Genomic DNA, 22836 nt, shown 5'->3' on the forward strand with positions numbered 1-22836 from the left:
ACTAAACTTGATGATTACGTAGTCAGACGAGAAGCCCCCCATAACGAACTCCACTCTATCAAAGGGGCAGGTGAGTCAGCTGGCTAGCTGCCAGCCATTCTCTGGGCTGACGGCAAAATAAACCACTGTCAGCTCCGCCGCATTACGGTATATGTACGCCATCGCCGGTACTTGAATAAGAGCGGAGGTTTGTGAAACTCCTCTGGTCGCGAGGATCATGGCAAACTGACAGCGTTCTCGTTGGCTGTCACGAAAACTGACCGCCATTCCCAAGAATGGCTGTAATGCTCGTAAAGCGCTTAACTGTGCAAAGTTGTTATAACCGCCATCATCGTCATAGAAATCACAATCAATCGGCCGGCGATGTCCACTACATGACCTTCGGACAAAGGCACAGACCTCCACATAGCTTTGTCCGGACCTGGCTATACTCTTGTCACCCTATCCCAGCCAATAAAGTCTCCCCACATGTGGAGCAGCTGCCCACAATCGCGCTTCGGGTACCTTGTTGCTCCGTCGCGGTTATCGGTCGCGGTATACGCATGTGATATGTGGGGTGTAACGCCACGAAGCGTCACACGAGCTATGAGAGACGCCATATTGGAGGTCCATGTTTTCATTTCACCTTCACAGAAACATGGCTTGTAACAAAGCGAAAATGTAACTAAGCGAAACATTTCTTGTTAACAGCAGCTAACAAATATTTACCAAACTTAAAACGATTGCGCCATGCGGCGCAATATTACGAAGTGCAGTAGTAATGACGATGAACTGTGAACGAGAATCGTGTCCTCGAATATCCACCGCTTATTTTTGCCTATTTCTCACATGGTCACAGGCGGGATAATTTAGATGGGCTCACTGCTGAGCGGGAAGAGTGTCCTCGAATCAAAAAGCCTACAGGCTCATTTCTCCCGTTTACCAGTGGTACGCGGCGTTTGGTGTTTGGTTTTAATTTCAAGACGGCCGGCGACATACATTTTTAGGATATGAAGCTGCGCGAACGGTCTTCGGGATCATGGGGTAGAGTAGCAGGGAATTCTCTCTGCCGACGGACAGCTGAAAACTCCGTTGCAAGATTCTATTGCATAATATTTTAACAAAGCCGCTAATTGCTTTGGGCAGGCAAGGGCGCCAGCTCACGAGCATATTCCAGCAATATATATATATATTTTTTTTTTCTAAATCGTTTTATATTATAGGAATTACGATGGTGAGTCAAAAGATTCATTTCAACACGCCTGCGGTTTCCACCTCTTCCCGCCATTTACAGCGGGTGTAGGAAAACATATACCCCCCCCCCCCCCCCCCCCCCCGGAAAAACGTCCCCGGAAAAAAAGTCCCGTGAGGAAGCGTCCACTAGGTAAAAAAATCCCCAAGTGAAAAATGACCCAAATAATGAATTCTTCAGGAACCTGCTTGACAAAAAAATTGACCTCTTTATTGGACTCTTCGTTGGCTTTGAGAATAGATGTAAGCACGAAGTATTTTGCAGCACCAGATCACACTATGGTCATGTGGTGCAGGCATAGAGTTTCTTACTATTACCTAGAGGGAAAGCTGACAACCCGTCTATGGGAGTTTGCATGGAGGCCCCTCGAGTAGGGACCCTACCTCGAGACCATCTCGAGACCACTTCAGCCACCATGGGCGCTCAAAGCATCATGGGGCGGTGAGCTACCGACTGCAGAACTACAACTTTTGGCCAAAAAATAATAGAAAAATAAAGCTGTTAGATAACTACGAATGTCCTAACATTCAATATCCTGCCCGTAGATTGCAACAAACGAGCAGAAAAGCATGTAAATGCAAAGTTTGCCCAAAATATGAGATGGCTAGCTTTCCTATTGGCCAAGTAATGAACACTACAAAAAGCTAATATTTCGTAATTAACGGGCGCATTTTTAAAAGCAAATATGTTTTTAAAAAAATGTTGTCGCTTAGATACTTTAAGAGGTTTTTTAATGGCATTTCAGAAAAGTGAAACCTTTTATTGGCGTCGTGTGTCTATGCGTTTTTACTGCTATGGTTTTTGCACGCTGCGTTCGCGCGAAAGTCGTCTGCGCACACACCAACAACGTTTTCGGAATGAAACATCTCAGTAGTGCCACTCTGTGTTCCCGAAAAATTACGACTGTCCCGCAACAAGTAGCTCACCGCCCCATGATGCTTTGGGCGTCCATGGTGGCTGAAGTGCAGCGCCGCCAGCTTTCCCTCTAGGTAATAGTAAGAAACTCTATGGTTTGGTTTGGTTTATGGGGTTTAACGTCCCAAAGCGACTGAGACTATGAGAGACGCCGTAGTGGAGGGCTCCAGAAATTTCGACCACCTGGGGTTCTTTAACGTGCACTGACATCGCACAGTACACGGGCCTCGAATTTCTCTATGGGTGCAGGTCATGCCAAGAAAAGCCACCCCACAAAACCCTACCGCTGGTGACTTCGCTGGAGCGCCGAACGACCTGAGACGCACTTGCCCTCGGCCGCTCCCTTCCGCCGCCATATTTTTCATTTTTTCATGGACGCCCCGTGGTGGGTAGTGGTGGTGGTGTGAATCTACAGGCGAAATTAGACTTACAGTGGCCTGTCGGCTGTTGTTCCGCCTGAGTCACTGATTTAAATTATTGAAGCTCTACCACTGCTCCATTTGCATAGTGTCCTCTAAAAACTTCGCGAGAGTGATTGCGGCACTGATCGCCGCTCAGTTCCGGATCCCTCAGGGTACACGATGACAGCCATTATGTTAAGTGGTACAGTACCAGGGGCAGGATGAAATTGATGCAGCCTACAATGCTGCATGATTGTGGTCCTGTGTCTGTTGGAGTAGACCTTCCATATCGCAGGTGGTTAAGTTCGAGGCGTTCGCCGGGAAGTCACCGTGTTTTAGCTCTGTTTATCCGCCTATAGTAATAGTATTTCTCAGGTAGCTTCCGGCATCAGTCTCTTGATGAACGGCCCACAAATAAAACGCATCTGCAGCCACTGCGTTCAGCACAGCACCAACGGAGTTGCAGTTTAGAGCACACTGCATAGTACATACCGTTACTGCACGTAACGCAAGATAAGCTGAGCATTAGGCATATACAGGGGAAACCTTGTACCCGTTAGGAAATCGGTGAGTAAGTACTCCGCGGAACCGGGGATCGAACACCCCACCCCGCATGCGAGGTGGATGCTTAATTAAGTCTTAGGACTTGCAGGACGTTTGGTAGCACCCGCTTGGGGACATTTTTTCTTACTTCGAAAATGAGGACGTTTTTCAGGGGATGTTTTCTCCGCGGACATTTTATCGGGGGACGTTTGTTCCGGGAATGTTTTATCCGGAACTCATTTATCGCACGCCGGAAAGCTGCGACTTCCCGCTGGGACGGACGACACTCCGGGCATTGACATACATGTCATCACGCTTCATCCTTTTCTTTTTTTCCTGTTGTGGGCTGCGCGCAACCTGAAGCGCGAGAAAAGTATCGCCGCCCAGGAAAAGTGTGCAGCATTCATTGGTGAAGCTGCGTAGAGCCATATAGCGTCCACGGTTCACCATTCGAATTCGCTTAGGACAGGAAAAAAATCACATGTACACCTAATTACGTATGTGTTGGCAATGCGATAGCATTAGAAGTTGCGTTTGGGTTTGGCGGACCCCTACACGTATAACTAATCAGACATCTCTTCAGGTTATCTAGTTGATGATAAGATGTTTCCCGCAAAGTGCCTAGATGGGGTGACACGGACGCTATGAAGGTACATCGAAACGTATCATTGTTACTTCCTGTCTGGTGATGTCACATCCTTCCAGCCAATGGGAATTAGCCAGTATTGTGACGTCACTTCACTCTAGCCAATGGGAATTATCCGGTATGGTGACGTCACTTCCCTCCAGTCAATGGGAATTATCCGGTATGGTGACGTCACTTTCCTCCAGCCAGTGGGAATTATCGAATTATCCGGTTTGCTCCAGCCAATGGACTGATGACACATTTTTTATCCCAATGAGGCGTCTAATGCCATTGCATGAATAGAGACTAGAAGAATAGGGTGACCCTATCGGTTAGGGTCATAGGGGAATAGTGGGAAGCCAGTACGCTGGCGCCGGACAATAACGCCCCTCCGATAACTGTCCTGCGCCTGCGCACTGGCTCCCCGCTATTCCCCCGTAACAACAACGAAGTAGCGCGCACGGAAGAGCAGTTTTTGGTCGACGCCTTAATTGTTGGCTGTTCAGAGCACGGAGCCGGCAGACAATTAGCCAGATCCTATACGTGCGAACAACTTTGTAATGTGGCCTGCGATCATAAATGTAGCTTCCAATGTGGTGGATGCGCATTATTTAAGGTCGCGGTTCGACCTTTGGGCAGTTTCTTTCAGCTCTTTCCACTCACTGACGCTTGCGGGATTGCAGTGGCTGCTTGTGACGTTTGGAGGAAGCCGGCCAATATATCCGTTCGCGGTGAACTTACGTAGACTCGTCGCGCGAAAGATAGCAAAGAGCTGCTACAGGAAAGGGCAAAGGTCTTTTCGAGCGGAATTGTATATGCGCTCAGGGCTGGGCGTGGAAGCGCAAAATTTGGTTAAGATTTTCTCAAGAAGGTTACCTAACTTTGCTTGGCGTATGCTTTTACAACATTCCGAAACGTATTGCGGGTAACGCGTGTATGCATGTAGTGGAGCGCCAACGCCTTCAGACTCGCTCTGCTGCTGATGGGACGAGACGCCGATCCACGCCTCGCCGTGATGCACGGAACTTGCTGGACGGATGTTTACGCAACGAAGGCTCAGCGACGCCGGTGCCAAACACAGTGTAGCGACAAACACATGCCCACATCGAGACAACAGCTGCGTGACGACAGGGTGCCACCGAGAACGGCAGCTTTGCTTTCACCGTCGGCCATCGGAATCGAAAGGCCAGCCAGCTTTACGTAATTCCGCCCCGATGAAGAATCTGCAGTGCCGCTTTTCCGCGCCCGCCTCGACAGCGTTGCGTCAAGGATATCGCGTATCATGGCCAGTCGTGTCACGCGGTTGCGGCTCAGATGGCTGTTCCATTCTAGGCGACCGAGAAAGAAAACGCCTGTTTCGCTCGTTCCGCTATCCCGACAAGTGCACTGTTGATATTCAGTGACGCCTGAGTGAGCTCCAGTTCAATGGATGAGTTGGGAAGAACTCTATGCACATGGCCGCTATATGAGCCTCCTGTTTCCTCTCTGACTGGATCTCGAAATGGTCACGTGTCCCAAACTTGTGGCAGGAAAACGCGAACTTTAGAAAGGCGTCTCTGTTTTGATGTCGTGTTTCAATGCGATAGCGTATTAGAGTTATCGTCTTATGAAAACCCCGCCGATGCCCGTGATGAAATTTCCTGAATGGTCGAGGCAGTAGTTAGGTCACAGGTGTCACGTGACCACCGCGGACCAATCACAGTACGCCGTCTAATTTTTAAATCCATCACCATAATAGGAGCTGAAAGGCTGCGGCAGTATCGACATCGCTTCTGCAAAGGGCAATCGTTGCAGGGTGCGTCGAGGATCGGGTGAGCGGATATCATTATATGGACGCCAGCGGGATTCGAACACGCAGCAGCGCGAACGGATTATAGCTTCCCTAGCCACTGCATTTGACCGCTACGCCATCGCCCCTTTTCTTTTATTGCACTACGCCATCGCCGCAGCCGAATATCCCGCATGTTCAACTACCAGTTTCTCACGCTGTGCTTTGGTTGCCGTCGTCTTCATCATCTTCCAACCGTGCGCAGGTCAGTCCAAAACCAAGAGCGGGCGGGCGCCTGCACGAGCTAAATCCAAATTCGTACGCATGGCCGCTTTGGACGACACACAGCGCTATCGCACTTTTATGCTCTGCGGTAAAATTTTCTTGAAAGTTAAACATGTAACAGAGTTGCCTGCCTGGTTAGGTATGATAACTTACAGTAAATTGTGAGGCATCTCGAACAAAAACTTTAATTTAATAATCCCAAATATTTCAAAGCTGCCTCGTCTCCTTCCTCAGGAGTGACGAGGAACTGTTGGCTTTCGGCTGGGGAGGAAAGAAGGAGTGCGGAGTTGTGAAGAGAGCGAGAGAGAGAGGGAGGGGGGGGAATCTGCGGCTGTGAGTCACGGTCATCTTTCTTGTACTGATGTGGACCATCCCGTGAGTCCTCAGTTTCTCAGGCCTGATGTTAGGCAACTGTGATTTCGGCAGCCGGTATGTCCCTGATGCCCCCGTCGACCAAGTACCCGCCTTTGTAACGAGTGGACAGCCTTGAAGCCTGCAACCTAAGTTCACTGTACCTCTGTGTCACGCTCATCAATGTGACGTCTGCGCCCAGCACCTGAGACGAGCCTGAGTGCCTACCCTCGTCATTATAGGATCAGACTAGGGGACGGTGTACACAATGGTCTTCGGCTGCGAGGAAAGCCTTTCAACTCTGCAGCAAGGGGCGCCATTGTGGTGCACCGCTGAAGGCAACACGTCGGACCAGCGGCGGGGACGACGACACCGAAATCCTGGAATCTCGGAGTCACGCGCGGCTCGCCGATGCATGGGCAGCTGAACCTGGGCGCTGCCATAATGTTTCCGGTGGCGGAACCGGTTACCAGCAGTCCAGAGAGGAGGCGTTTCGCCGCTTCCACCGTGCTAGCGCGAGGTGCCCACTGCAGTCCAGGGAACAATATGGCAGCGCCCAGGGAGCCCTTTTTGGAAAGGTGTAAAAAAAAAAAAGCGGTGCACCGTAGATGGGTGAAACCAACGGCATTTTGTGTCCCGCCATGTGGCACTCCTCAGAGTATATTTATCGGCTTAATTGGTTAATTATCTAAGATTAATTGCTCAAAATTTTTAATATTCCCTTTAGAGTAAAGCGCATTTTGTTAAGTAGTGGAAGGGCCAAGAAACAACCGTTCTTTTTCCAGCCATTTTAAAATCCGTGAAATCTTGAAAACTAGTTACAAAACAAATAGAAGTGAGAAAGTTGACCCTACCCAGATGACAGCCTGTAGCAAGATTTATTGGCCAGGGTCGGGTCTCAGACCTCGCGCGGGGCCGAGTTTGGCGTGCACAGACAGAGAACAACGAAAGGGAGTGGTTTCAAGAGGGGGCCTCGCTGAACTGTCATTTACACGTTTGTGACGGTTCGTGCACGTGCACCACGGCAAGACCCCGGTCAGGGACGTTTCCCGGAGGCCACCGACCGCGCCATTCTGGCATCGTGTCCCCGCGGAATTACCCCCATATTTCGATTATGCGACGAACCATGTTGCCGTAATTGGTCGCCGCCGACTCCATCGAGAAGGGGGCTGGCAAAGGCAGCGGCCGGCGGTCGCGGAGAGAAGTGCAGACAGCGGCCAGGGACAGTGGCGAAAGGGGGGGGGGGGGGGGGGGGGGGGGAGAGAAACCGTGGTTTAAAAAGACGGAGCCGGCGAGAGTAACAGGGAGAGCGATCGAAGCTAGTGGACGATACGGAGGAGACGGTCAGAGAAGAGCAAGACCGAATACCGGGCCGGCGCCATGACCTGAGAGCCTGGGGTCTAGCCGTTGCTTGAGTTCGGCCTCCGCCAACGCGTCCCTACAGCTGGAAGCTCAGAATCGAACGGCCAGCCGAAGACGCAGTGCAATTGCAAGGAATCCCCAGCCTGGCCTCGGCAGATATCCTGCCCGTGCTACGTCACGCCGAAGCAGCCCCAGTGACGATCAACCCAATAAGTCCCGCAAGCGGCAACAAGACAGTTGATTTAATTAAATCTATCCAAAATTCATGTTTCGAGACTGCGCTTCCATCTTCTCATGCTCGGTGTGGACCCAGGGCCATTAAGAAACCGGATCATCGTAGCAACGCTAGACGCTCAAAGCAGTCCAGCCAGCAGTATGGCAACGCGCACATTAGAAAGGCCTATTAACCTAACGGCGTTGCCGTTAGGCTAATCACCTCTGCTGTTCGGAACGAGAGAATGGAAGCAGGACACAAAACAGGTGTATTTGTATGCCACTTCCGTTTTCTCGTCCCGCAACAGAGTACGCCGTTGCAGCGCAGTAACTGGCTCACGCGTTATAAACGAACGCTAATATATGCAGCACAACATTTGTGCCTCCATTGTTCAGGGCCTCTAACCGCGAGGTCAGATTACACAGAAAGCAAAAAAAAAAAAAGGAACTCGTACATCTTGTGGAATTTTAACTAAATGAACTGTTTCTTTTTTTATTCCGTCCGTTACTCTTAAGGATCATCGATTATCTCGTCTTCGCGTTACAAGCCCTGCCCAAGCCCACTTTTTCCTCTTGATTTCGACTAGGATGTCATTAACCCGTGTTTGATCGCTGACCCACTCTTCCTGCATACTCCAACTTTATTAACTTTACAATCGCTCGAGATTCTTGAAATTTCAATTAGACCGTTGTGAGGCTCCAGATTTCAAAATTGTTGTTGAAAATAGCAGTGCCCCGGAAACTCTCTTTCCGGCTTTGAACAGAGCGCGAGAAATTTAAAACGCTTGCTTAGGTGCACTCGTCTTCAACATGACCTTAAGGGCAAATAAAATGAAAAAAAAAAAAAACTGCCAGCTCCTATCTGGGCCTCCTTTGCGTTTCTAACGAAAACTATTTGTGAGCTACAAATATTATAAGCTTATGAGCTAGGAGCTATGATGAGCTTTAAAATATTGCTACGAACAAGGCAACGAAAAAGCAGGCAGTGGCGAGAAACGGAGCTCTCGCGCTATAGGCCCACCGGCCATTAACGCATATGTCATCGTGTCATCATGCAGTCCAATTTTTCGGCTTGCCACCGCACAGCAGTATTATCTCATAGCTGTATAATAGCTCATGCGAGTTATTATGAGCTATTTTGAGTCGTTTATGAGCATTAGTAGCTATTTATGAACGAAGGAGGCAAAGAAAGGAGGATGTTACGCAGGGCTTGTAATCTCAAAAGCGCTGCGTGCGCCCGAGAAAAAAAAAAAGTATACAGAAAAAGACAAAGGAAGTTGAAGCTTCGCATTTTCGCCTAGGGCGGCAGCGAATCAGGTGTGCTGATAAGATTACAAAGTTTGCGAGGGTAAGGTGCATGGCCGCCGGTGACACAGGAGGGATACGGGAGAGGCATTTGTCCTGCAGGCGACGTGGATTGGCAGAACGTGATCTATGCTATAGGCTCTTCTTTCGCCCGCTGTTTGCCGCTCTATACACCTAGAGGAACTTTGACTCACGTAAATAGCAGATACGTACAGTGCTGGCTAAGTGCCACTGATATACGTATGTGTTTGCGCCGCACCTCTACAACTGATAGCAAACGGTTGGTTGGTTGACCTCAAATAAAAATGGCGCATGCCCACAATGGCCAAGACACGGACGGTGAATAGCAGGAAACAGAAACGTTTCGAGGGGAAAAAACAAAAAAAAAGAAAAGGAAAAGAACGTAATAGTAGGGTATAGATTGACAGATTGGATTATGAAGCTGCAGGGAACCTGTTAACTAGGAGATCAAAGAGGGGACCATGGCTTTATGTGAAAATTCGAATGCAATGCATGTAATGTTTTAAGTCCGTACTGACTGAGCAGGGAGTCCAAATAAAAAAATCAGGCCGTAGTTGCTTTTTTTTCACTATCCTGGCCGGCCCACATATTCTTTTTTTTTTTTTTTACTTGCGAGGATCAGCCAAATAGACGTGCAGATTAGAGTAAATCATACGCACTCGGGCTAAGTAAAGAATCCGTATACCTTTAGAAACTTCCGGAAAGCTGCTCAGAGAGAAAGCGAAAATTTAAAGTGTGCATGTCTATATGTGCGCACCTTAAAATTTTTTCAACATTACACCTTGCCTCAGTTGTTTTTTTGTTTTTTTTTTGCGGCAGTTAACATACGGAAGCAGTACTACACTCAATATTAACGTCAACAGCAACAGTGAGAAAGTCTACTGCTATTTTTTAGCACACCCCGATGGACGCGCACGCGTGAAAGGAGGAAAACGAGAAGCAGTGAAACAAGAAGAGGAGAAGGTCGAAAACGAAGACAAGATGGCGACCAACATGGCGATGGATGATCACAGCTGGCTGGCGAACGATGGCTCGGTTCCGTCGCCCGCTCCCTCCGAAAGCCGTCAGGTAGACACCGCTCTTCCACACGCTCGTCGAGTTCATTCCTCCCAAATAACAGTCGTCTCCTATCTTATCCAAGCTTGTTATCAGCATTGCCTTGTGGAGATGCCGCGTAGTCGATGACACTCAAACCATTGCGAAACCAAATAGTCTCGCGATAGACCGCCGAACTCGACGTGCAGCGCGCTACAAAGCAACGAGGACACAAGTTGCAAGTTGCGCACTTACCTACCCTTTTGCCGAAGGGTAGGTAAGTGCGCAAAAAGGACGGTCACGAGAGAAGAGACAGGACGGGGCGAGCGCTCGTTCCGTCCTGCCTCTTCTCGCTTGATCGTCCTTTTTGCGCACTTACCTTCCTTTCGTCATGAACCAACTCGCCCAACAACGTATCCTGCTGAACCCTTCTGCCGAAGATCTACAGACCTACGGGGGTTGCTGCTGGGCATTAGAAGGACCCTTGTAAATTGCCAAGCTCGGGAGCGATGAAAAGAGATACAATTCCTCTCACGCTTGAGAAGGTTGGAGTATTGACGATGCAAAACAATCCACGCTGGACGGTCCAGATGGCCTTTCAGCTTTTTTCAGGGTTAACAAGTGACACATAGCGCATGATCGGCCTACCTTGATGACTCAAGCTCTTTTCGGTCAGCAGGTGAACGGGAGACATATCGGTTGCGAGTTAATACAGCGCCAGCACTGCTGACTACGGAGAAAGCCTCGCATGTCTTGAAAATAGAGTACTACCAGTTGCAGCATTTCCATGGGGGGGAGGGTACGCGACGTGGGCATCACGCCTTGCAAGCTCTCGTTTAGCCACCGCTATGAACGACATTTCGCGTCAGATGGCCAGCTAGCCGTCTAAAAATACAGGTGCCCAAATCGAAGTGCTCGTCTGTCAGACGAGACGCGCACATGTGTTGGCTCTAAGCGTTCCCTGGCTGCAACAATCATGGCAGGTGCTGTGGAAGGTCCTGCTACGCCGGAGTCCGGTCGTCACCCGGCGCTTGTGGGCCTGCTGCTGCTGCTGCGCCGTGGTGGCCGCGGCAGTCTTCGTGGCGGCCGTCACCACTTCCGCAGTACGTGGCTCGTCAGCGCCAAGTGGCCTCAGGCGGGCAGGCCGGGAGGGGCGCGACTTGCTGTCCGCGCTGGACACCAGGCGCTGCAAGTCGGCCGCCTGCCAGCGCTACGCTCGCGAGCTCGGCGACACGCTCGACTTGAAGCGGCAGCCGTGCGAAGACCTGTACGGCTTCGTGTGCGGCCGTTGGCCACAGCAGGGCGGTTCGGTGCGCTCGCGAGCTGCATTCGACGCCAAAGCGCAGGCGCTCGCCTCAGCGCTCTCCAACCAGGAAGGCGACCACGTGGGCGCCCTCGTTCGCGCGTGCTTGCGGCGAGACCTTCGCGACGACGGTCTGGAGCAGCTGCTGCAGTTTCTGGGGGAGCGAGGCTTGCCCTGGCCCCGCACACTGACCCGCCCACTTCTCGAAGTGCTCTTAGACCTGTCGGCAAACTGGAACTTGCACCTTTGGTTCCGGGTGGATGTCACTGTTGGTGACAACGAGCGCCCCACCGTCCAATTCCGACAGAGTCCTGAGCTTGTCCAATGGCTCGACGAGCAGCATATGAGGCAGGGCTCCGACTACGACCGTTGGATGACGAAGGCCTTGGTGCTCTTCGGAAAGCCCAGCCATAGTACCAACACCAGCCTGATCCTTCTTATCAAAGCCATGGACAATCTGATCACTCATCTGATGGGCGCCGCGGTGCAGCAGTGGCAGCCACCCGTCGTGACTTCGGTGGGGAACCTGTCGCTCTACGCACCGCTGGCTGCGGGCGAACCTTGGCTCGACGTGTTCGAGCGCAGCCTTGTGCTACCAGAAGGCAGTGCTCTCAGCGGACGAGACACCGTCCAGCTGTTCGACCGCGACGTGCTTCAGACAAGCCTGTACCTGATCGGGCTGGATTCCGAGACGGAGACGCACCTGGCGCTCAGCGTGGGGCTCCGCGTCGTCGAATTACTCGGCTGGATGGTTGACACGAGTCTTGAGGAGCCGCACGGCGCTGCCGACGGCTGGAGGACGCCACGTTGCCTCTCGCAGGTGAGCAGAAATCTGTGCTCAACATGGCGCTTACGCTTCAAGGCGGCGTCTCCATTTGGGCCAGCAACAAAAGCGGGACGTTCGGAAACAACTGGTAGATTTGCTACTCGTAATAAGCACTTTTACACGACCAGCGTGCATATAGCTTTCCCCAGACGCAGAAATGACTGGAGCAATGATGAAAGACAGCAACGTAGACGAGGAAACGAACTATATGGAGGGAGCCGTTTACTAGCTGTGCAGCCCTTATTAGGCACCCTCGGTGGTGAGCGAGCATGTGAAACTCTCCCGCCGCTGGAGCAATTTAGTTCATCTTTATACAGTTTATCGTCATGAGGAGCAGCGCCACAGAAGCGTCATGCATGCTTAACCATCATGCAACGTTGTGAACTTTCGCAGATAGATCCTATCCCTGGCCGAAGACAGATATACACCTGCTCGCCTATGGCGCAGAAGTCTTTCTTTCCTTTACCTGCAGTCCATAATTGCACACATGTCGGCATGATATACAATAAAGCCGTACATTTGAAACTCACGGACGAAACAATTCACAGGGGCACCTTATTACATTGAGTTGTCTGCGATAGCATTAGAAGCTTTTGATCCTTTTATTGGAAGTGACATAATTTACGGTCTGGTGACGTCACTTCTCTCCAGCCACTGGGCGAATTTTATGGCCGACGACACATTTTTGTTCCCGATGAGGCTTGTAATGATATCGCATTTAAACGCTGCACACCGGTGCACTCGTAACGATGGTATACTGAGCCCGAGCTAGTGCCTCGTAATGGCGCTCGTCTAGTCCAGACACCTTGCCTGTGATGTCTGTGGAAACTACTATTTACGGGCCTGCTCTGTATATTCCTCGTAAAGAAAGTAACTTTGCTGAATTGTCACGGGGAGGAGCAGCCTCAAATGAGGTCTAATGCGTGACTTCCGTCTGCCTGATCCTTCCCATGCATGACAGGTGCAGCATTTGGTGGGGCCCGCCTGGCACGACCTCCTGCTCATGCCGCACCACGACGGCGGCATCGTCGAAGCTGTGAGGAGCGTGCTGCAGCGCGCTAGGCCCCCACGCCTTGTCCCGTCGGGAGGTACTCGTCTTGCTTTTGAGCTATTCTAAATAACGACTCTCGATAATTTAGAGCTGGATCGATATTTTAGAATTGATAGTAACGCAGTAAAAACCATATGAGTGAAACAAATAAGATACAGAAATTTTCATAAGAGAGACACCTCAGAGGGCATTTTCTACACTCGTCGCATGTAAAACACTACGACAAATCCAGGTGATGAGCCTGTTCTGGTGGATGTGGAGCACTGGTGGTAGCTAGATATTATGCAAGCAACGACTGCTTGTGATAGTTCCTCCTGGGGGAACAATGCCATGCCCGAAAAGTCTGCCGCGCTCACCTACTGAACGCTAAGAATGAAATCTCAACCCATGTGTTCAGGAGAGAGGGGTCCAGATTCCGAGTTTTCATCATCATCTTTGAAAGAGGGACAGCCGAATATTTTATATATATATATATATATATATATATATATATATATATATATATATATATATATATATATATTACTTGGCCTCTAAGTCTATTTGACTCCCGCCGAACGCGATAGCTTGTCCCCGTCTGACGCAGACTTGCTCTTCTCATGGTCGCTCCCGAGCAAACCGCACAGCAGCTTTGGAAGTAATAGTCTCGCAGTCTTGTGACTTGCAGTCATCCGCGCAAACTCCCAGGGCCATATCACGTGAACATCGTGTGCATACAATGACGTCATCACCTTGCGCATACTGCTGACGCTGCAGCGACTCTTGTCACATTATATGAGCGTCCTTCAACTCTTTTACTGCTTTCACGACACCCAATACTATATTCCTGTCCCATCGCAGTGATACAGCCGCACCTGAACGTTTCGGAGGACGTCACGTCGTTCGATGCAAACGCCACCTTCTTCTCTACCTGGCTGGCGCTCAGCGAGGCTCGGGCCATGGAGCGGCGAGACCCCGACGCGCCGTTGCTGCTGGAGCCACACTCGTGGCTCTTCCCTTTCTACCACGAGGACCTCCCCCTGGCCGTCAACTTCGCCGGCCTCGGAGGGCAGGCCACCCGGCGGCTCCTGGACCACGACTCCTCCGCCCTCTTCCCGGAGAGCTGGCAAGACCGCGAGACCCTGCTCGTAACACTGTCGGCCATGCGCCTGTTGGGAGGAGCGGGCGCCGAGACCGAGCGCCTCTTCTTCATTGCCTCCTGCCACACACAGTGCACGGGCCTCGAAGGGGCACTGGGCTGGAGGCGCCGGGCCATGCGCTTCTGCAACGAAGCCGCCATGCGGCTGACCGCCTTCAGGGACGCCTTCCGGTGCACCCGCCGCTTTCCGGCTGCGAAGAGGGGGCGAAGAGCTGCAGCTTCCCTGGCGCCGAATGCGTGATCGTTCGGTCAGGAGTGGCTTCTGGAGCAACGTGGCACTTCGGCGTCAGCAAAGACGTGTGTGAGTGTATTAAAGTGTGCCTGCTGTGTGGAGGAGTCCGCGCCTTTATTTCAGATCACCCCGAAACGTATTTGTATTTATGTGTAAATATATTAATGTGCAGTAGTGTGAATAAAGAAGCAGTTTGCCTGTTCACAAAAGCATGCGCTTTGTATAGTCATGTGAGTACATGTGCGCGATAATTGCGGTTTCGGTGGGGTAAGGAAATGGGAGTAGTGTCACGCGTTCGTATGAGGGCGACGTCGTGGACGACAGACGAGTAGGCTGACGTGACACTGGAATGAGAGCTCTAGTGGCCAACTTGTGCCCACAAGGAGGAGGAGGATATAGAAGAGGAAAGGCAGGGAAGTTAACCGAAATAATAATCGGTTTGCTACCCTACACGGGGGGAAGGGGGTGAGGGGATAAAAAAAAAGAAAGAGAAAGGAGAGTAACAGAAAATTGAAGTCACTATAAAACGTCACTGTTCGTTAAAGTCACAGCCTATAAAGAATATAATAACACGGCAGCAGCCACACTGGCGCTGAGAGGTCGTCGTAGTCCACAATTGCCATTGATCGCGGCCAATATAACTGTATAGCTTTGTTTCGTTGTGTCTTGAGGAATATATATTTTGATTGACAGACAAGCCCGAAATTTCGCTCAAGTCTGAAGGGCACCCTTTTTTGAAGAGTACCCCGCCACTGAATGCGTTTACATTCCAGCGTGACGGAGAATGTGTGAGCCTGAAACTCTGCTCATTGGGTGCGCGCTTTTCGTTAACCTCATTTCAAATGTCTTACGCTGTCCAGGGACGAAGCCCATTATAGATAAGGCGTCACCCTGACCTGTATGAGGTGGCGTTATACGCGCGAAAGTCATTCAAGTAATATCTCTGTCTCTGGACAATGTTCAAGAAGATAATTGTAGCCACACACGGTGTGAGCGACACATCGATATGAAGACAATTCCGTCATCGGTAGCTATACGCCAGGTTTAAGCACCAGAACAACACAAGCCAGTTTCCACGACGGCGGAACGTCGCCGGACTCCCAAATGATTGAAACAGATAAGAAGCGCCTTCCTTTTGCGATAGAAATTTTGCAGCATTTATTTGGTGATGGCGTAAGGACCATGCAGGTGCACACCGACGTCACAAGTCGCCAAAAACACCACTCTTTCTGAGAACAAAGCTCTTGTGAAATAAAAAAGAGAACTAAAATTCCAGGTGTGCAGTTCGCTGAACTTTCTGATGCGCCGTTCAATCTTCAGCACAGAGTGTACGGCGCGAGGTAGCTGCTTTGAGATGTGCACCTGTCCCCGGTGGAAGGGTTACCAAATTCGTGGAACCGCGGACGCACGACGGAGGCTCGGTGGCTGCTCTATTGTTGCCGGCGGCACCACCGCCAGAAAGTTGAAAGTTTATTGAGGAATTCAATCAAAGTTACAATTGTATACAACGAGGGGTCCCATGGTACAAGACCGCGGGCGGGACCTCCCATGAAAATAAATTTCAATATGCAACAAAATACAAAATACACAACACATTAATTAGCGACGCACAGAATAAATATAGGTACATAGTGCAATATGAGTTACTGAAATATTTAAATACAAATAATGTAATGCAGGAGAATGTACAATAAAACATGCACAGATGCCGCGATACATAGGATCAATAACAAAAAAAAAATCACTCATTAAGAAGGAAAAGCTTAAGTTTGACCTTGAACAAAGAAAGCGTATTAGTTTGTTTGATGTCTAAGTTCAAAGAGTTCCAAAATATGATATGGATGAAAAATGAAGGCATTGTTTCCCGTAGTTAGTTCTGACTTTAAATAGTAAGAAGTTATTACGCAGCGCAAAACGTGTGACGATGTTGCTCATGTTCGTGCCGGGAGAAAATATGCTTAGCGGGAGATGATGATGAAGAATCTTAAAGAATAGGATACTACTGTTGTAAAAATAAAGGGCCGAGATGGGTAGAACGTTTAAATCTATGAACAAAATCCATCGGCTAGTTCCCTCTAAGCTCCAGATGGCGCCAAGAGGAGGCGAGTGGATTCACTGGATTATCCACTGAATAATCACTGGATAATCCAGTGACTCCAGAGGTGAAGGGTGGCGGCCGCCATCTGGTAAATTAGCCAAGTGCTGCGTTTAAACGCTGATAAGGAAGATATTATCGGGTAATGTAGCAGCTATTGCAGTCCGCTGAGTGAAGAGTGCATAATTGTACCACCGCAGCGTTTTGTTAATTAACTTTATACTTATAAGCAGAAATGCCATAGATGCATCATACCTATCTCAAACTTAACCCCCGCCCCCCCCCCCCCCCACACACACACACACACACACACACTCCTCCTCCTACCTGCTAAGCTCGTATCAAACCACGGCGGCCATGTTTCCGCTCGAAAATTGAAACTTCGATTCTCTTCAGGAAGCCCCAAGTGGCCCATATTGATCCACTACACGGCGTACCGCTCTCCCGGCTCTCATACGTCCGAATTCTTTAAATAATAAATTCACTCTAAACTTGCTCATTAAGTACACAGAATAAGCGAAGCCCCAATCAAACGAGCGGGTGAGTCAGCTGACCGGCCGCCTGCCATCAGCTCGGCGGACGGCAAAATAAACCAGTGTGGGTTGCGCCGAACTGCCGTAAATGTTCTCCATAGCGAGCATTTTCATCAGAACCGATTCGTAACACTCGTCTATCCCATGATTTCCCGACCGCGTTCTTGTTGGCTGTCACGAAAACTCACTTCGCTGTATATCATGAATGGCCAACGATCGTGAGCCGCTAAACTACGCTGCGCTGTCATCGTCACGATATCATCATAATCGTCATCACCATCAACATCACGAGGTCCACCAGAGGCCGTAGGCATATACCTCAACCTATAGCCTTGTCAGGCTTAGCCGCGATCACCTTATCCCCGAAAATACGTTATCTAGTCTCCCCCCATATGCGCCTCTACTGCACTCCCATAGCCGCGTTTCCGATCCGTTGTTGTTACACCGCGGTTATCTGCTCTGCTTCATATATATGACACAAGACGCTATCCATAATGTGCGGCATGCATACAGCAGCGTGTTACAGCTAGTATCCATTAAAAAACTGCACAAAATTTACGAATGTCCTGATGCAATGCACCACTTCAAAATTATGTGCTGAAATTCTAGGTTGCACCCAAATTATTTTGTATCATGCATAAAAAACTGCTGGATAATTCTAGTAATCCTGACTCACATGTTTCTAACAACTCGTGCACGTTAAAGAATCCAAAGTTGTCGAAATTAATCGTTAATTCTCCACTACGGCGTTCCTCATAAACCTCAAGCATGTAGCTTCGGGACGTTAAACCCCACATACCGCCATTACCAGCATAAATGCAGCCATTGCGTCATATCACTTGGAGGATGATTAGCAGCGGGGTAATGCTTGACAGTGAGTAGGAAATTAAACTAGCGCTGTCTTTTTGATTGCTGCTGTTGTGACAGAGGGTGTCAAAGTCGGCAAGCTAGTCTGAACTGAATCTACATCAAGGTTTTCTTCTTTTTATTGGAATAATAATGGCCTATAGTGTATTTTGAGTACTCTCCCAGTCCAAAGTAATGAACAGAGACTAATCAATATCTTTCAAAAATAAATTTAAGACCATTCAACGTAATCTGCCACATCAGAGATCACTAATTTACGATGGGCTGAACTACGCAGTGGTAAGATAAAGATTAGCTCTGAACGAGTATTAGCCGACAATTTTTCCCTACTTCCCACGTAGCCAGAGATGAGGAAATTTAGGTGAACTTCGTGAAGAACGCCTGCCCTGGAATTGAGAAGTCGTATTCGGGTTCTGTTCTCATCTTTTATGCTATGCTTGGTTTTATTTTCCGAATGGCCTGCGACAGACAGTTTCAGGATGTAAGGCTGCGTGGAGGGGACTGTGGGGCCGCTAGTCAGATTAGGCGGGAATTCTCTCTGTACCGACGGGTAGCTCAAGGCTCCATTGCAAGACTCCGTTGCATAACATTTTAAAGAGGCTACAAATTGCCTCGGGCAGCAAAGGACGCGAGCTCATCAGCATATTGCAGCAATTCTTTTTCCGGAAGTGTTTTATTTTACAGGAATTACGCTGAGCCGAAAGCCTCCTTTCAACAGACCAGCGGCTTTCCATCACTCGTTGTCACTTATAGCACGCCGGAAAGCTGCGACTTCCCGCTAGGACGGGCGACACTCCAGCCAGCGACACGTCATCATGCTGTGCTTCATTTTTTTTTTTTATTTCTTGCTGTCGTGGGCGGCGCGCAACTCACGAAAAGCGTGCAGAGTTCTTTACTGAAGCTGCGGAAAGCTAGCGCCCACGGTCAACCAGCCAAATTGGCGAAGGACATAAAAGAAATGTTTACTTCAACTAACAAAAAAACTGACCGCACGGAACAGTCGGAACAGGTCGATAGGCTGTTCGAGCACGGAGCTGGCAGACAGTGAGCCACATAACCTTGCGTAGGAACAACATTGTTAATCCAGCTTATGAACGAATGGTGCCGATCCTTAGGTTCTCCTGTGGTGCATGACTCAGTGGAAAAAAGTTAGACTGCAGTTCGGACTTCTTTTGTGTGGGTTACTTAGTATTCGATTTCTCTGCAGTTCTCGTTAGCGCTCTTTACTTTTTTTTTTTTTTTTCAAGTATGAACCCATATACCAACAAGCCCAACTTGCGACCTTCTTCAGTACTTTACGTAGGCGTGCCACTATAGAGGGATGGCGGGGATTTCGAACAGCTATGGTAAAGGGCTGGACGTGGAGGCGTAACATTTGGTTCTCGATATTAGTTAGTTTTAGCACCGCCGCGTGGTAAGCATGATAATTACGGCAACTGCGGCCGTACAGCAAATGTGGCCATGCGAGCCTGGCAACGGTAGCAACGACAACATGCCGCACGACTGTCCGGCTCTGCTGAAAATATATCTATAGTCTTGAAAACCTCTATGGGGCGGATTTATCTGCCCATTTCAAAACGACGTTGCCTCAACGCGATCATGTTAGCGGAGCGCCAATGTCTTTAAACTCTGCTGCTCGCAGTGCAAGACAAAAGAGTGTGTCATCATCATCATCAACATCATCAGCCTGACTATGACCACTGCAGGGCAAAGGCCTCTCCCATGTCTCTCCAATTAAACCTGTCATTTGCCAGCTGCGGCCACCGTATCCCCGCAAACTTCTTAATCTCATCCGCCCAAACTTTCTGGCGCCCCCTGCTACGCTTGCCTTCTGTTGAAATCCACTCTGTTATCCACCAGCAGTTATCTTGCCTTCGGATTGCATGCCCTGCCCAAGCCCATTTATTCCTCTTGATTCAGACTACGATGCCATTAACCCGCGTTTGTTCCCTCGCCTACTCTGTCCGCTTCCGGTCTCTTTAACGTTACACCTATCATTTTTCTTTAGATAGCTCGCTGCGCTGTCCACATTTCTGCCCCACAGGTGAGTACTGCAGTGACTCTGCAGCGATCGCCTAGGCCCCCCAGACAGAGACCAAGCTGGCCCTGGAACGTGTGGTCGCTCAGCTGTTCCTGTACGGTGCAGTGGTGAAGGGTTTCAATAAACGACAGGCAAGCGTGCACGCTACAAAGAAGACGAGAGGTACTGCACAGAGCTCTCTCCGGCGACGAAGAAACCCATCCGCATCGAGAGTGCTCCGAAGCGTCAAGCCAGAAATACTCAGCAAAAGCGAATGCTTTGGCTTTAGCTTGTTCGCTAGCCTTGTTTTTAAGTTTGCCTGTTGGCTTTTCTTCACTTTTTTTCTCAGCGTCCCTTTCGTACCTATTTCGGCAGGCAACGAAACAGGGCGTTGACGCTGCAGTTGACGGTATCCAAACTGGTATTTATAAACGAAGCCCTTGTTTACAAGCAGTGGTTTTCTCGACAAAAGCTTTTTAGGCAGCGGATGAGCCTGGCTGATGCATGAAAGGCGAAGTTCTTCGACGTCACAGTACACGGGAGCATATGCACAGCCGAGAACTATATACAGGAAGACAACATGTACAGGAAACTGGTTTTGTTTTCAGGATTATTTTCTTTAAATAAATTTCGTGTATATCTTCCCCGAACGTGTTACGCAAACACCAAGACCTCAACTTTTTTTTTCTTGCGTTAGTGTGCGTGTGTGTGTGTTGGGGGGAGAGGTGGCAGCGTTATTACTTCAGGACCCTCTGAGCCACTAAACCACAACTGCAAAAACCCTCTTGCTTCTCCGCCATTACCTCTTTTTTGCCCATTGGTTAGGGCCATGTTGTATTGTTATTCTTGCATGAAATCTTGTGTGATATGATAGCTTTGTATACGTTGTGGGATACACTGGTATCCTTCATCGTCCCCGCGCCAGAAGCGAACGCGTGGAGTCACGAGACGACGTGACGTCACGACAACGCACTGGCCCTTTAGGGAAGGGGTGAATGCCTTAGCCTGGGCGCAACCGGTTGCCCCAAGCGAGAAATGCCCGAGGGGTTAAAAAGAGGAGCTCGCGGCGGGAACGTTCTCTTTTGCCGCGGACCTCCTGCCGAACTGCCCCGACGGACCCCTTCCTACCCGCCGAACCCCGGATGGCCTAACGCCGGTCGACGACGACTTGGACAGCTACTGAACCTTACTTTATCGGTTATAAGTCTTCTGCAGTGTGCTTTCCATCGCGTTGGGACAATAAACTATTTCCTAGCGTGCTCTGTCGTTGCCTATTTCGCCTGAACCTGCCGTGGCTGCGACTCTGCGACACGGGTTGGGAAACGTGTCGCGTACGAGTAACGCCTGCGTGTACACGGAACGGAAGCTCGCCTTCCCGGCCGGCTGGACGCAGAGTGACCCCATAACGTATTTTCTGGGTAGCCGCTCAGATTTTGTAATTTACAGAAAATTTACTTACAGTGCCTTCACGCTGTGAATTCGCCATGTTAGTATGACCGCAGCTGTTTCCACCGAATCGAATGCTTTTCTTGTATTTATAACGGCCATCGTTGTAACTTTAAACAATGCAAATTTTAGTTTTCGTCACGAACCTGCTCATAATTGCAAGCACGCGTTGCTTGGTATATATTCGCAGCTTTGCGATCTGCAGCTGGTTATACCCAGTTGTCGTTGAGAGCGGCTAAAGCGTCTCCTGAAGCAACGATGTTAGTGCGGTGAACCTCACAGATAAACCCTTAAATTGCATGGTTTTGCTTGCTGTCACAAAATTCGGCGCAATTTTGGAAACAAATAAACAAAAAACAGCGCCGCGCGGACGCGTCTCGCCGGCGCGAGCCGAACGGGGGAGAAGGAAACCCCCGCTGTGTGCTGTGTGCGTAGCTCCCTCTCCCCTCCACCACCACTCACCGACACGGCGTGCGCGGAGGGAATGAGTCATCCATACCGATTTCTCTGGAACGTCCGAGTCGCTTCTGCTGCGAACCGGGGGAAAAGGGGGTAGCCTTGAGTGCGCTAAGACATGTCCCCCTCTTCTGCACTCGGACGTCGGCGACGGCGCCACGCCAGAACTAGCACGAACTTGGAGGAAGGAAAATTTCCTTCCTCCATGAGCACGAACCTTTGAGATGCGACCCCCGACCTCTGACCAATGGGGACGCGCGGCCGGTGTGAGGAGGAAAGGGAGACAGCACTGCCGATGCTGCGTGTATGTGCGCGCCTACTCTGGCGCGTAGAACAAACAGACGGGCGCCAGTCTGCGGGACGGCATCGTCGTGGAATTCTGGTCGTTGGACTGCCGGTGAACAAATTGTGTTTTGTTTGTTTACCTCTCTCTCTTGTGTTAGTGCACTTTAGGTGCAATATTTCCTTGGTATTGTATTTCTCTCGAGTTTAACTTTACACGAGTTGCATTGTGTTGTTAATCACTTTGTATGTGTTTGGACGAGTGATTGTGAAATCCTCTGTATCGTCTCATTGCTGTATAAACATTGTTTTATTTGCGAACCTTTAGCTCCGACCCATTCTCTGGCTTGCGACCGGCGAAAGCTGGGCACCAAACGACCAAAAACCTCTTGTCACTTGGCAGCTGGTCTCCGCTGAACTTGCCACGCTGAGTCGAGGGCATCTCCTTTGAGTCCGAGACCGCTACCCCCACACGCTCTAAGGGTGTCTGGGAGCTTTGCGCGTCAAAGTGCGAGAAGTGTGGGTGACACTT

The 22836-nt window shown here is 49.8% G+C and overlaps 1 protein-coding gene across 1 annotated transcript; it reads left to right on the plus strand.

Moving 5' to 3' along the window:
* Window positions 1-10001: 10001 nt before the first annotated feature.
* LOC149340218 (uncharacterized) lies at window positions 10002-14693 on the plus strand. Its single transcript, XM_089550683.1, has 4 exons — window positions 10002-10088; window positions 11039-12178; window positions 13146-13272; window positions 14076-14693. Exons 1-4 carry the CDS (start codon window positions 10002-10004, stop codon window positions 14612-14614), a joined length of 1893 nt encoding a protein of 630 aa, XP_089406809.1. The 3' UTR covers window positions 14615-14693.
* The last annotated feature ends 8143 nt before the right edge of the window (window positions 14694-22836 follow it).

This window comes from Amblyomma mixtum, chromosome 6, assembly GCF_055824585.1.
Source record: "Amblyomma mixtum isolate Tamu chromosome 6, ASM5582458v1, whole genome shotgun sequence".
Taxonomy (NCBI): Eukaryota; Metazoa; Arthropoda; class Arachnida; order Ixodida; family Ixodidae; genus Amblyomma; species Amblyomma mixtum.

What these genes read in the sequence shown, in the direction of transcription:
- LOC149340218 (XM_089550683.1), top strand. Translation starts at nt 10,002, where the DNA reads ATGGCGACCAACATGGCGATGGATGATCACAGCTGGCTGGCGAACGAT. An exon ending in CGCCACGTTGCCTCTCGCAG is followed by an intron (nt 12,179 to 13,145) that starts GTGAGCAGAAAT and finishes CATGCATGACAG; the next exon opens with GTGCAGCATTTGGTGGGGCC. An exon ending in ACGCCTTGTCCCGTCGGGAG is followed by an intron (nt 13,273 to 14,075) that starts GTACTCGTCTTG and finishes GTCCCATCGCAG; the next exon opens with TGATACAGCCGCACCTGAAC.